This window comes from Grosmannia clavigera, assembly GCF_000143105.1.
Source record: "Grosmannia clavigera kw1407 unplaced genomic scaffold GCSC_162, whole genome shotgun sequence".
NCBI classification, from domain to species: domain Eukaryota; kingdom Fungi; phylum Ascomycota; class Sordariomycetes; order Ophiostomatales; family Ophiostomataceae; genus Leptographium; species Leptographium clavigerum.
In genome coordinates this window covers 40,263-55,390 of record NW_014040777.1, presented here as the reverse complement: position 1 = coordinate 55,390, position 15,128 = coordinate 40,263, and the positions used below count along the sequence as shown (strand labels likewise).

Below are 15,128 nucleotides of genomic sequence, written 5' to 3'. Positions count from 1 at the left end.
AAGGTATAGGTTTTAACCTTAAAAAGGCGCTAAAATTAGAAAGAGGGGCTTGTATTATAATTAGCTACATTTTTGTTTATAGGTTTAAATAGTAATAACGGCAATAAGGGGGGGTAAAGAAAAGAAATCATATTTTTATGTGTAGTTAACTAGGCAACACCCTATTCTATAATTTGCTAATTTCCTTTTATTTTATAGAAATAAAAGAGGGGGGGCTATAGTTATCATTTTATTTTCGCAAGTTGGCTAGGCAACGACCGTGTAATATTATTGGTTAATTATTATATTTAATTGTAGGCCTTTGGCGGTAAGGAATGGGCCCTACCCGATGTACTTTATCTGTCATCAGTGGGTTTACTGTATAGATAACAAGAATTTACTGTACGGAGTACAAATAGCAACTCTCTTATTAAATAAAATCAGCTTGAACTTTGGGCACAGCCTTTTGAACGAGCTGCGTGCTATCGAAAGTGAGCCAGTCACATGACAGTTGCCCAATAACATTCATTTCAATATTAGTGGGTTATATTGTAACGACGTTCATCCCTTCTAGTCGCGCAAAATCCATTTATCTGTCTCGTACGGAGGTCCCTCCCAAAAGAAAGGGCTCACCGCTTTTGGCAAATTAAGTAGGTGGGTATAGTACGTTTAATTTATTAACACTGTATTTACCACCAATTTATTAGCGCAGTCTTATGTGCTGGGAGCCCTGTAGCTATATTAATAAGCGGAACAAATTAGTGAGCTAGTCTACTAAGCTTTAGCGAGCTGTCGCTAATGGTTTTCTCCGTATATATAATAAAAATCACTGTATATTGCTACCACTATGGAAAAGTGGTGAGCCCTTTCTTTTGGAAGGGACCTCCGTACTCCGTACTCTGTAATTATTATATTTATCTTTGAAAATCCCGTACCTTACATATTACCAACAATATATGCCCAGACAGCCTTGCCACCTCTTCTGCGCACTTGCCTCTATTATAATTCGACACCTCTTGCTGTTAACTCGCATCTGCACTTGAGGCTTGGCTCCTATTCTCCCTGTCTTCTCATTGCTCGCTGTCCTCAAAACCCTCGGTCGCTACGGGTAACCCTTTGTCTCCACAAGTCGCCTAGCAGGTCAAGACTCATCCGCTTCCCTCTTTCGCGAGAGCGTATTTGCATCTCGCATTGTGCGCAGATTGTATATATGCGAAGCAAGAGACATATGTGGACTTCATACTCCGCTTGATGACAGAAGATTAATCGCATCTTCCAGCCACACCATTCTTTTATTCCAATTTGTTCGTCATTATATGCTCAGCCTTCAAATGAATAACGTCTGTCAAGATGCATGATGAAGAGACAGATAGAAATCGTCGTTTGCGGTCCAGCTGGGAGCTTGACGAACTATTCAGTTGGGACGCGGTTGAAACCAATTGGCTGAAGCAGATCACGCTTTCTCGAGTCAAAGAAGATAAGGATATGCACAGAGAATACGGCGAGGAAGCTACGGCTCTCCGTGCAGAACTCGTCGAAGCTATTTCCCAGCATACTCGCCTTACTGAAGCACTCCTGCAAGCCCGTGTGCTTGTTGACGAAAAACATGCAGATTTGGACTGGCTTGACGACCAGTTTGAGAAGCGAAAACAATCTGTTGCAGAGAAGCGCACAGCAGATGACATGAGAGTCAAAGCGTGGATTGCCAACGCTCGAGCTGCCAGTTGCGAGAAAGCTGGAAACCCACACCATGGCACTGCAGAACAAGACAGCAACGGTGTTCATTCCGAACGTGCTCCTAAAAACAAAAATGCGGATTTGGAAGACAGTATCCTATCCGAAGCAACAACTACTCGAGATGAAGAGCTGCAATTTAAGATATCTTCGCCAGAGGACTCCTCAGAAGCCGATGCAAATAAACGGGGCCTGAGAGACGCGAACTTTGTGAACCGCGTGTCAGTTCAAAGCTTGTCCAGTAAAATTGCTGGAGTTGAAGTAGTCGGTCCAGACGGCATCGTTGTCGGCACTTTAAAGCGTCTCATTGCGGGCAACCATTGGGTTCAAAAGCTTAGAGAGCTTCCGATTCGACGAAGCGTTGAGATCCGAATGGGCCGGAAGCTCACACAAGATAGCCTGGACGATATACACGAAAGCAGTGAGCCCAAAAAATCGAAATGGTTGAGTTTCATGATACAGGCGACTGGCGAGATACAAGGACGGGCGTGCCATACGTGTACCAAAGGCCAGGGCCTATATTCTCTCTGCATTATCGTGGGTGGCAGCGACTTTCCTCGGTGCGGAAACTGCGAGTGGAACAAGCAAGGCTGTCATGGAGCAGCCGCCCAGTCTTCAGGATCTGGAAAGCGGCCCAGGCAGTCTGTCATTGACGACCAGTTCTCGGGCCAACAGCACAGCAAACAATCAATCGATGTGGCACCTGACTTGGCCAAAAACTCGGGAGACAAGAAGTTACCAGCAGAGACTAATGCCAGTGCCAACACTGATGGCGAAGAACACGTTCAGCACTCCCATGCCAATGACAAGTTATCTATCACACCCCCCCAGACGACATTTCCCGGAAAAGAAAATTTAACTCCTGCGATCCTCGAGCTAAAAGAAATCACGAAAGACAGTCTTGTGCTGAAAGATGACGGTATGATATTTCTCGAGCCTGAAATCATGCGCGGCGTTCCTATACGCAAAATAACGCCAGAGCATGCATATTGGGAGCCGGACTGGAAGCGGGTTGAAGTGCCGATTCGCAGCAAACTCGACGAGTGGGTGGAAAAGCTTGCTGCTCTGAAAAATATGCCTGAGCACCTACAAACAGAAAAAGACCGCACATCTGTATTCCAGGCTGGCCGGCAAGTGAATCGTGGCAGAAGTTCTCTGAAATTCCTTCAAAAGGGTGATTTTCACCCCTTCCAAATCATTGGAAAGCAGTGGGTGACCCCTTCCCTCGTTCACTACGATACTCTATTTCGTATGGTTGCCACACTAGATGAATTGGCGAAATTCAAGATGGACGTGACACCACTACAGTGGCTTCGTCAGCGGTTGCATGAATTGTATACCGCCCGGCCAAAGGAATTCAAGCTGGACCGAATAGTGGCGAAAATGTACCACGATCCCAAGTTGGCTGATCTTCGGTCAAAAAACGGGTTTGGAAATATTGGCCGTCCTTCAACCACCAGAAAGTCGGCGGGGGGGAAACGTAAAGATGTGCCGGCTGTAGCATCGACCCCTACCAAGCGTGCGCATGTTGAATCAGGCGACCAGTTAAGCCGGAGCTCAAAAAAGCATGCGAGGCAGCGGCGTCACAGTCAAGCTCAGCAGAAGCAGCGACGCTCTATCTCATCGTCGTCATCTTTAGAAGTTTCCGACCAGCAGTCGGGTAAATTTCGGTATCCACAAACTCACGGAAGGCTGACATCAGGAAGCTTGCAAGATCTTGCCTTAGCCACCTCTGGCTATACGACTATTGATGCTACTGGATCACTGGCGCATGAGGAGGATCTTGAATGTTCGGGGTACACGTCAACTGACTCACTGACAAGAGACCCTGTGGTAAAGAAAGACTGGCGTGTGCACCAAGTTAAAACAATGCGCCTTACTTCTAACCCAAGTACAACACAGTATTGGCATTGGGTGGACAAGTGCCACGACTGTGAGCCCATGTTTGAACACCAGGTACTTAAGGAGATGGAACCTTCTACCAGCTGGGGTATATTTAAGGAGCCTATTGACTTCCACCTGCGCCTCCGTGAACTTACCAGCATTGCCTACTCTCGCGAGAGCCAGAAAATTGTTATCAACACTCGGCAGGTGGAAAGTATAGAGTGGCGTGACAAAGTACTTGCGCAATTCAAGCGCGATCGGACAAAACGACGTTTTCTTGCATTTATGCGGAAGAAAGGGGTCGAGCTGATCCGGACACAAGGGTATACCCCCGATTCTCGCTTGTGGCTTTCTTTTTTTCAGATATACGCTGACTTTGATTATTCTCCAACAGCGATTTAATCGAGGGCATATGGAGCCGCATGCAATCTGAAGTCATGCCAGGAGGTGATTCGGATTGACGAGATTGCGTCTGGAGCGAAGTTTACTCGCTACGCCTCCACTCGCCGCTACGACTTGTCTTTCTAAAAAATATCCACTAATGTACCATGTATCACTTAATAAAGGCCTCAGAGTAAATTATTAACTAAAACGGGGCTCTGAAAGTTTGAATGTACCATTGTTTGAGTTGACTAAGTGGACCCACCCCCCCTTCTGGGCCACCCCCCCATTTGGGCCATTGTTTTGCACGAAAATACAAGCTCTGCACATATTTAGATTACTCCTCCTATACCTCCTCACCAGTTATATAGTTAAAAACATGTATGAATCTGTTCAGCGGCGCCGCGGCTACCTCTCTAGCCGTGTTTTCTGGTTGTAGCGTCCTTTCTAGGCGCTGGCGCTCCTTAATAACGTTGAGAATACGTATAAAACGCTTATTAAGTACTAGGTTTACCTTTCTTTGCTTTTGCTAACCTTTTATAATGCTAATAGCGCTTTTAGCTTCTTAATTCGCTTATTCTAAAAGGTAATAGCACGGTTTTGTTTGTTAATAGCATTCTTTACTTTTGTTAGAAGGCGCTACGTTAAGTTCTTTAAGTTGGTGTTTTCTTTAATTGAAGTAATACTGCGCTATACCTTTTTACTTAATTGTAGAGTGCTAAAAACGTAATCTTTAAACTGTACGCGCTTTAAAGATTTTATATAAAGTAATTTAGAAAGTATAGATAGAAAAGTAAGTTATTAGGTAATAAATTAATTTAATAATACTTAAATAAAAAAAGACTAGCTATAACTTTATTACTTTTTATACGCTTTTTTTTACTAAAAGCCTTTTTTTATACTATAATATAGTAAAAAATAAGGGTTTACTTACTATATATATTTAAATTATTAAGATTTAGTAGATTTAAAATAAAATAATAATAATACTGTACTTTTAATAGTAAATAGTATAATATATTAAAAAGCTAAGTAATATAAAAGGTGTAAAAAGGTAGTATAAAAAGCTAGACTTTTATTTTATATAGTTAGCTATAAATTAATTTATAATATAGCTTTTATAGTTATTTAAAATAAGTAAACACTACCAATCTTTATTCTTTAATGCTATAAATGGCAAAAAGATTTATTTTAACTAATCTATTACTAGTTTATTATTAGTTTACTTAAAAAACATTATAATAAACTACTAAGTATTATATTTGTTTTTAAGTAAGGCTAAAAAGTATTATTACTGAACTAAATTACCTATAAAAACTATATAAAAAGAGAGAAGTATACTAGTTGCTAAAATACACTTAAATATTATTACTTAGACGTAAAATCTAGATAATTTAACAGCCTTAAGCTCTTCCTAGCCCTTCTTACTACTAAGCTATTTACTTTTAGTCTTTCTATAAGCCTAGTCTTATCTATATTATATTAAAATTATAAAGGTATAGCTTAAACTATAAGCGTTTAAAAGAAAGAAAAGAAAAGTTGTATATTATCCTTTAACGCACCGTTAGCATAAGCGTATTTAATAGAGGTACCGCGCAAGGTCTTAATCTTTAAATGCCTTATTAAAACCTAGCCTTCTATATCTTCCTAAGGCAACGCCGCCGTCCTTTAGCAGCTAAAAGCTGCTAGGCCACTTCTATTATTTAGGTGTGCGTAAGAGCGGCACTTAGCTACGCCTAAACAACAACCTAGTTAACAAGGGACCTCTCTAGCCGTAGTAAAAGCACCTGTTGCCCTTTACCGGCTTTGTAGTGCGTTTTCTAGCCAGCCTTGCGCCGCTAAAGGGTCTAGTAAGGGACGCAGTAAGCCTTTGCTGCTTTCCGTATTGTTACGCCGCTAGCAACGCTTTCTAGCGCATTTTTCACGTCCATTTCCGTGTATTCAGGCATGACTAAAGCGTACGCGAAAAACTGGCTTATTTGGACTTGTTTTTGGTTGTTATTCGTCGTGGTATTTGTTAAAGTGTTAAGGTGAGAATGCGTTGAAAAGCCAAAACAAATGGCCCAAATGGGGGATGGCCCAGAAGGGGGGTGGTCCACTTATACTCCGTACCAAACAAAACTTACTCCCAATATGCAGAGTAGAGTTTCGGGGCCGGAAAATAAAACATCCGAACGGCTATCAAAATTACGTCTGGATTCAAAACCACTGAACAGCCGCCCCGTCTACCAGACTGCTTAGTTTGAAGGGCAGACGACTTGTTTCCGTCATGTTGTATGAGTTAATAGGAATTGTGAGTTTCATTGTGTGAAAAATGTGCTCGGATGTTTTCTCTCTGTTACCAGCTGACGACGAGATCAGGTGCGGCCGGGCAACCTCCCCGAAATCAAGGAGTAGGAGGCATATCGCATCGTCAAACAAAGGCCATGAGGAGTATTATGCTAACGGGAGACTTCTTCCTAGAATTGTTCTAACCACCGGTCAGCTCGTGCTTCGTGGCGGCGGTGTCGTGCGCTCTATCGCAAACTGGGGCGTATTTGCTCTTCCACGACCAATTTCTAAGCATCAGGCTCGTTACACACGTGGCCATTATTTTGTCATGCGATTCGATGGCAGCACAATTACACAACAATCGGTTCGGTCTACTCTTGCACTAGATCCTCGAGTAGTGAGGGCCACCTGTGTGCGTCTAGGCGACAACAAGCTTGAAAACACGTCAAGGTTCGGTGAAGTGCTGTGGTCACAGGCATTTGAGCGGAGTTAATACGTATGAGAACTCTGGAATGGCATGTTCTCGTGCAGTGATGTTGGGCTAGTGGGAACTCGAAGGGAATGGAATAGAGCTCTTCAAGGCCAATTAATATTAGGCAGTGCCGACTGGGAAAACACCTGTGGAGTACTATGGGAGAGGCTACCGCATCTGGCTCTGGCTTTATGTATTCCTGCTTCTTCTAGATGCTACAGATGCCACAAAAACTCTCACTGCAAAAGTGTATCTCGTATAACACATCACACCCAAATGCTCATGCTGCTCCACGATAATTGCCCAAAGTAAAAACTTATAGCAATCTAGACGTGGCTCAATACGTATCTTGTCGCTTCTACGACGACACGTTTATAAGAACGACTAGTACTCTGACTGACTAATGTGGCGGTTATGAGTCCGTTTGCATGGCATCCTTGAGTCCAATTCCATTTGTCCGGCACCAAGCAACAAAGTCGTCAATAACGCTGGGCCAGGCACCATCCGCGGTCCAAAATCCCAGGGTGTCATCCTCCATGCTTTTCGTGGCAAATTCGAGGGTCTGGTTCCACATGTCCCGGTTAACAGAGCGCGTCCATTTCTCTTGTAGAAAAGAAATCCAGAGATCCAGCCAATTGCGCGACGATGATTGCCACGGCCGTCCTGGTGGTGCAAACAAAACGCGCCAGAACTCTATAGCATTTTCAAGGCTCATTGACCGTTGGTCGGCTTCCTTTCCGGCAACAAATGTGTATCTGTATACTCGTTTAAAGTAGGAAGGGTCGCTTGAGAACTGGCGCACCAGCTTAGAAATGTATTTAGAATGTTCTGCCGCTGATGGACCTACACTGCACACGTGCTTGTTAGCTCTGGGAACACAAGCTTAAGGTGCACAACCTACCCAGTGTCTTTCCATCCATCAACAAAACCCTTACGGGTGATCTCGCCAAAATTGGGTGCCTGCACCAGCTCCAATGCAACGAAAATCTCTCCACTTTCTGGATTTAATCCCAGGGAGGTCAGGTAGGCCATTGTAGATTCAACACCCATTGAATCCTTCCCGTCTTCTGCTTGGTCTAGTATTTGTTTTTCCCGGTGAGCGACAGCATAAAGTCAATAAAGGGGACAGGGGGAATTACCCCTTAAATCTTCGAACAACTGTTCCAGCTTTGCTTCTACATTGCTTGTCGAGGAAGAGATGCCATTGAAATATCTGTGAGTTTGTTAGCCTTCAACATATCCGAAGATACAGCTTGCAGGGTAGCCAATCTGGGGGTGGGGGTTCTGCTATAGGAGAAGTAAGCCGGGGGCAGTGCAGCACATGCTGTAGCAAGGGAATGGGTATGGGGGAAAAATGGTTCCAAGACCAGGTGTCCCCCCCCCCTCCCTTTCTTCTGGGAATAACACTCGGCATCGACGTTGCATACCCCCCAGAGACTTTCGGCCCTTTCGGCCTGAGAGTTCTGGAAGCTGAGCTGTGAATCCCTTCTGCTCTAGAGTCTCGCAAATCCTTAGGCTTGATACTCCGAACTGGTAAAGAAGCGGAAGAATTCCGTTCGAAAGCTGAGACGTGGCTACTTGGAGTTGAGAGATCGTATTTACTTGGCGAGTTGGTGTCTGTTTGATGCCAACTCCGGCCAGCCTTGCCTAATGAGATGCGGAATATCTTCTTTAAGTCGAAAACCATGGTTTCTAAAGAGACTTTGCCAGTGTATCCTTGTGCAAATCGCAATTGCTGGGCGTGACACTAGACTGATGAAATTTTTGGAGATGGGGTCCTCTTGTTCGATATTTTGGTAGAGAAAAGTTGTCTCAAGTTGGCAATTTCCTTATGTCGTTGTAAAGAGACCCAAGCTTCCAAATCAAATCCATATCACTTGTAGATTTAGAAAGTTGCAAGCAAACTTCCTGCGGAATGGGTTGTCTCATCCTAGTGAGTGGCGATTCCTTTATAGTCTGGTAATCCTTGGAAAAAACGTCCGACTTTGCAAAAGTAACCGTTGATGTGGTTGGCGATCAGTATTATTCTCCCCCTAAGCGTTGGTCCCGTAACAAGGAGAAATTGCAATAGCTTGAAGGATGCAAACAAGGCAGCTAGGTGGATTTTCTGGCGGAGCTTTGGAGTGGCAAAAGAACAGGGGAAAAGGAATAAAGGACGAGGATAAACAAATGGGAACCCAAACGAAGCACAATACTTACGAATCAGCAGCTAGCTCCAGTCTAAAGTTGGTGCTCTTCAAAACCTGTGTTTGTAATCAACCGACAAGCCCGTTAGCGAATAATACCCTCATAGGTCACCGACGAATTGGAAGAATCACGCAGGGAATAGTCCGCAAACAAGCAATGTTGCCGTGGGTTAATTTGGCGCTGTGGCGTTGTGCTTTCTGTACTCCGGCTTGAACGACAAATAGAATGCGGTAAAAAGAGAGTTCGAAGCGGTCTGTAAATAGGGCCGAATAGCAATATGCAACCTGCCATTCGCAACCCCCAGCATGTGCGCCATGAATGGAGAGAGAATATTGGCCATAGATACCGGTACGGACCCGTGTCTCGGATATCAGGTGCTAGGTTGCACCACTGCCGTTTTGCGACGCGTTGAATCCATGCTTGATCGACGTTGTATTGACGTGCTAGTACAACAGCAAACAATCTGTGTATCGTGCATTGTTCATTCTTGGAATTCGATACTAACCTTCAAAGCTGTTTTCTCGGTAGCTCCCGTTGCTAGCATAAATTGCTGCATCACCGCTCGCTGCGGACTACCCAAGGGCGGCATTGTTGCCAACAATTTTGACAAAGAACCAGAACTTGTACGTGGGAAGGCGGAAGCAGACTATCGAAAAGGTGGAACAAAGGGATTTATTGAAACAGAGCAAACAATGGTGCACTGTTTAAATCTCCAAGCCGTCGGGGGGGGCCTGTTGAAGTAGATGATAAGTTAGTACAGAGTACAAAAGACGAGCAGCTGGAGGCCAATGGGGGAGAAGACTGCTGGGTAGGGGGAAAGGTCAGACTGTAGTCGATATTCAATTTTGTTCCGTCCAGTCGTAGCTTTTGCAGTGTGACATTCAATATAACTTTGGAAAGCTTTCAGATATGCTGTGATGTATAACGGGGCAGTGCCTCTATGCGAGGTATGATAAGAAGCTCGAAGAAATACGTGAGATTCGGCTTCACGCTGTTGTACGTCAGAGAAACTCTAGGAAAAAATGTGGTCAAAAAGTACAATAGAGGAAGGTGGTTGTGACAAGATCAGCACGAGATGGATGGGGAGGTCGAGATGGGCAAAGGGTAGTTTCAATATTGTGCAAAAAGGGGGGTCGGGGAGTCGCTACCTATATACTGCTTGTAAGTGAGAGCGTATGCAAAGTATTGGGTTGTTCAGAGTATGGTATCTAGTCTGTCAGATGGGCATAAAACAGAGTCTGCTTTACGTTGATTCAAGAAGGCCGAGGTCAAGGTCTCAGGGAGGTTAAGATGTTGCTTTTCCATTCGCGACAAGCGGGGTTCTAAGCGCTTTTCTTGGGTGGGGTGTGGACACGTGATGCTGTATCTTTAAATGAGAGTTGCTATTTGCACCGTAATCCACTAATAAGAGATATGGTACATAGGATGGGTCTACGGTGGGTCCTTGCTTTCACCGCCAAAGACCCATAATATAATTTTAATTTCAGCCAATAATATTATTGCACCGTTGTCTAGTTAACTAGGTAAAGAAAACACTGAAGAGTAACGAAATATCGCCCCCCCCTTAACTATTACTATAAAGAAAAGGGTTATTAATTACTTATATAATCGTTAGTATACTAAGTAAGTAATAGCTATATTTAAAAGAGAGATAATTTACTAAATTTATTACTAGCTACTAGTATAAGTTAATATTAGCTTTTAATACTATTGTCTTTTACTAGTAACTAACTAGCGCTTTTAGCGTAAACGTTTTAAGATAGTATATTAGGCTATATTATATCTTAACGTTCTTTACTAGTACTAGTAAAAGCTAAAACTAACTTTAACGCTTACTTAGTAAGTAGTAAAGGTTGCCTAGCTTTTACTACTTATGTTTTTAAATATAAGCACGTTATTATAAGCGTAAACTTAAGTTACTACTACTTTTAAAGTGATAGCAAGACTAACTTAAATAATAGCGCTAACTAAAAAAGACTAATATACTAGCAGCATAAATATCTGCTAGCGTTATTAGCGCAAAGCTACTACGTACAGCTATACGCTTAACACTTAGTTTAGCATTATATAAGAGAGGCTGTATAGCAAACCCTAGCTAGTGCACTATAGTTGCTAGCGCTGCTTAATAGTCTAGCTAACTATACTACTACGTTTTAGCTATATAAGCATTACTTAAGGTAAGCGCCTTACTATTAGGTAGTAAAGACTTTATAAGCTAAAGAATACGCTATAAACGCGGCATTAGCTTAGAATAAGTAAAAGCTATAATCATAAAAACAAACTAACGCGCGCACTATAGTAAGTAGCTGAGTAATATCTAGTAAGAGTATTATTATAAAAGCTATGTATACTATAAGCTTATTAAGCATAGCATTTAAGAGGTTTATAAGCAAAAGCGTCTACTTTAACTAATAAAACGTTAGTAGTAAATAAAAACTATAAAACAAGTACTTAACTTATAGCTATTAAACGCTATAAGGCTAGTAAGGCTACAAACAAGCAGGTTTATACTTATAACTTATTAACTAAGGCTATTAATATATAATCTTATAAGTATATATATAAAAGGATCAACTAAAGTGCAGAATGCTAGCATAAATTAGTAATAATTTAAGCAAGCTCGCAAAATAAAGTATACGCAGGCCGCGCAAGGCTTAGCAAGGCCAAAGTAAAGCGTTCAGCAAGTCTTGCCTAGTAGTAGGAAAAAGTATTGTTAAGCCTCGCTAAAAGCGCTAAGCTAGATTCGGCGACCGGCGGCGAATAAGCAAAATAACGCTTAGCGGGCTTTGCTAAGCGCCCTAAGCGTTCTGCTACGCTAGACTGCTATTATAGTATATATATATTTTATAAGCGCTTGCTAGTAATAAACTTAAAAGAAGTAAGATAAAGTCTTACTTTTACTCTTTTTATACTTTTTATCTTGCCTTTTATTTTACTATAAATTATATGTCTTAAGTAATACTTATTATAATTCTTTATCTTTTTATACTCTTTAAGTTTTATAGTTTATTATAATAGTAAAAGAAAAGAGAGTAACGTATATAACCCTTATACTAAGGCTCTTTACTAGCAAATTATTAGCTAGCGCTATAACTATAGTTTTAATAGTAGCTAGTCAGGTAAAGCATAAGAAAGTAGGCTTATTAATAAGCATAATAGCCTTTAATATGAATCTTAATAAGGCTCTCTTATAAGATATATATAGCATAACTTTAGTTGCTAAGTATCTTTTAAAAGAAACTTAGGCATTAATTTATTAACTTACTTTAATAACTAGCTTAAAGAACTAATAAGAGTGCTACTAACGATTATAAAAAGATTTATAAAACTACTTATCTTAGCTATAACAAAGATAGCGCCTTAAAAGAATAATATACGTGCACTAACTTATATAGTCTAAGTCTTTAATAGTAAAGCTATAGTAGTAAAGATTAAAGATTAAATTTAAGGCGTAAAAGCTATAAATAACAACTAACTAAACGTATTTATTTACTATAAAATTTTATAAGCGCTATTAAAGCTTTTTAACGTAATTACTATAAAATAAAGAGTATATAAAATAAGGCTAAATAGTATAAGTTTTAATATAAAAGCATCTTAAGAGTAGTTTACTAACTACTTTTATAAGAAGTATTTAAACTTTAAGCAAATAAAGCTTAAGCATTAAAAATAAAGATTTTCTTTAGCTGCTAGTAGCGTAATAAAACCTTTTAAGGATTTCTTTTACTAATAATAAATCCTATACTAATAGCTTAATAAAGATAAGGTATATAACTTGCTATAAGCGTTTAATTATTATTGTTAACTTATTTTTAAACTTAATAAAGAAATTCTAACTTATAACATTAAGCTATAGGACGCATGCATAATTGCTATGTATATATAAAGGCTTTAGTTAAGTAGCTTTTATATTTAAAAACAAACTGCTAAATAAGCGTTAGAATTATATTTAAAAAGGTAACGCTTGAAGTAATAATAAGTATAGTTAAATAATGCTACCTAGTTAATAGTAGACTTTACTATACTATAAAACAAACTAAAGCTATAGCAAAACTAAACATTATAAGGTAGAACTATAATAAGCTAAACTAGTAAATACTACTATTATAGTAAGTAAGAGTATATTAGTTGTAACTACTTAGAAAGATCTAAGGCTATAGCACTAATATAAGAGATATTAATAAAGGCGTATATAAAGAAACTTTCTTTTAAATTAGAAAACTCTTTATAGTAAAAAAAGACCTTTTTACCTCTTATACTACGCTAAAGAAGTAAAAAAGATATAAAAAGGCTAAGATGCTTATTAACTACTTTATTATTGCTAAAGCTTATTAAACAGCCTTACTAATAAAGAATAGGTGCTAGCACTAGCCTAGCTAGATATAGCTGCTACTATCTTAGTTAGTAGTTGAAAACTAGCTTATAAGTTATAACTAAAAAAAGCATAGTTTTATAAATTAAATCTTAAGGGCGCAAGTCAAGAATATATTTATATTTATAAGGTATATTAGTAGTCTTTAACGCTAGTTAACGCTAAAGGCAAATTGTATACTACTATAATTATATACTATACTATTAAATATAGTAAGTTAGTAGCACTAATTCTACTTTCCTTTAATAAAATAGCACTGTTTAGCATTTACATTAACACTACTAACTTTTCTTAAAAGTTTAGTTAGATTTAAAAGGTAACTTTTAAATAATTAGTAAAGAATACTATATATAAGGAATAGTTGTTTATATCCTACGTATTACTAGTATACCTTAACCCTAGCATCCTTATAATTTAAGTTATAAATATCTACTTACTAGAAGAACTTATAGTAAACTCTTTTAATAAAAAAGATACTATAAACTAACATACCTTACTACTTTTAGCTTACCTTACTAACTTTATAAACACTATATCCTTAGTAGCTATAAAATCCTTACTAGTACTATAAAGTATAGAATACGCTATTTATCTTATACTAAATAAGCAGCCTTTTTATAAGCTTATTTACTCTCTTTTAGCAACCTAGCTTTATAAGTTACAAAAGTATATTAAGGAAAACCTACGCAATAAACGTATCTAGCACTTTACTAGCCTAGCTAGCGCGCTAATCTTATTTGTCCTTAAAAAAGATAGAATACTATAGCTTTATATTAACTACTAAGGCCTTAACTAAGTAATATATAAGAACTACTACTTATTAAGGAACTAATAGACTAGCTTATAAGCGTTATAGTATATTTAAAGATAAATCTTAAGGACGTATACTACCGCATTTATATTAAAAAGACTAACTAGTAAAAGACTACATTTTATACTTAGTATAGCTATTTTAAATATATAGTTATACTATTTAGGTTAACTATCGCGCTAGTAACATTCTAAGAATATATCTATAAGGCCTTCTTTAATCTTCTAAACATCTACTACGTTATTTATCTTAATAATATACTAATTTACTTTAACTTTAAACAAAAGCACTATTAGTACCTTTATTAAGTATGCAAGCGCCTTTAGGCAGCCTAGCGTTTTGCTAATCTTAAGAAGTGCAAGTTTGTTTAGACTTAAGTTAATTTCTTAAGATATATAATTAGCATAAAAGGCATTAGTATACACCTAGACTAAGTCTGCTTAATTAAGTAACTTACGCTAAGTTCTTACTAAGATATATAAGTTATCCTTAGTTTTGCTAACTTTTACTACTGCTTTATTAAGAAGTATTCTTAGATTATTACCTTACTTACTAGCTTACTTAAAGGTAGTACTAATAAAAGAAAGTTTAGCCTATTTAACTAAGGCAAAAAACAAGATTAAGCATTTAAGTAGCTAAAAGATGCATTTTAGTCGGCTACTATACTTTATTACTAAAACCTAAGTTAAGCTACTTATATAAAAGTAAATTCATCTAAGTTTGCTATCTTTAAAATCCTTACTTAAATAGTTAATAGCTAATAGCGCCTTATAGCTTACTAGTCTTATAAGCTAACTAATATAAAAACCTAATAGGCTATAAGTTAATAAAAGCTTTTAGCTATTATAAAAAGTTTAAAGCACTAAAGGTACTACTTAATAAGTATGCTAAAGCTATTATTAGTATTAATAGATTACTAAGCATTAATAAGAGTATTAAAATTACTTATAAAAGACTTTAATAGTTAGCTTACTAGATAAGTATATTATTTATTAGCCTTTAACTTTACTATAGAACACTAGCTAAGAGTCTTAAAC

At 38.7% G+C, this 15,128-nt stretch overlaps 2 protein-coding genes across 2 annotated transcripts; one reads left to right on the top strand and one right to left on the bottom strand.

Moving 5' to 3' along the window:
- Positions 1 to 1,329: 1,329 nt before the first annotated feature.
- On the top strand, positions 1,330 to 2,851 carry CMQ_1759 (uncharacterized protein; the record flags this gene model as incomplete). Its single annotated transcript, XM_014315568.1, has 2 exons — positions 1,330 to 2,756; positions 2,836 to 2,851. 2 exons carry the CDS (start codon positions 1,330 to 1,332, stop codon positions 2,849 to 2,851), a joined length of 1,443 nt encoding a protein of 480 aa, XP_014171043.1.
- Positions 2,852 to 7,133: 4,282 nt separating this feature from the next.
- On the bottom strand, positions 7,134 to 7,753 carry CMQ_1760 (duf298 domain containing protein; the record flags this gene model as incomplete). Its single annotated transcript, XM_014315569.1, has 2 exons — positions 7,134 to 7,476; positions 7,623 to 7,753. The coding sequence occupies 2 exons, from the start codon at positions 7,751 to 7,753 to the stop codon at positions 7,134 to 7,136; spliced, it is 474 nt and encodes a 157-aa protein (XP_014171044.1).
- Positions 7,754 to 15,128: the final 7,375 nt, after the last annotated feature.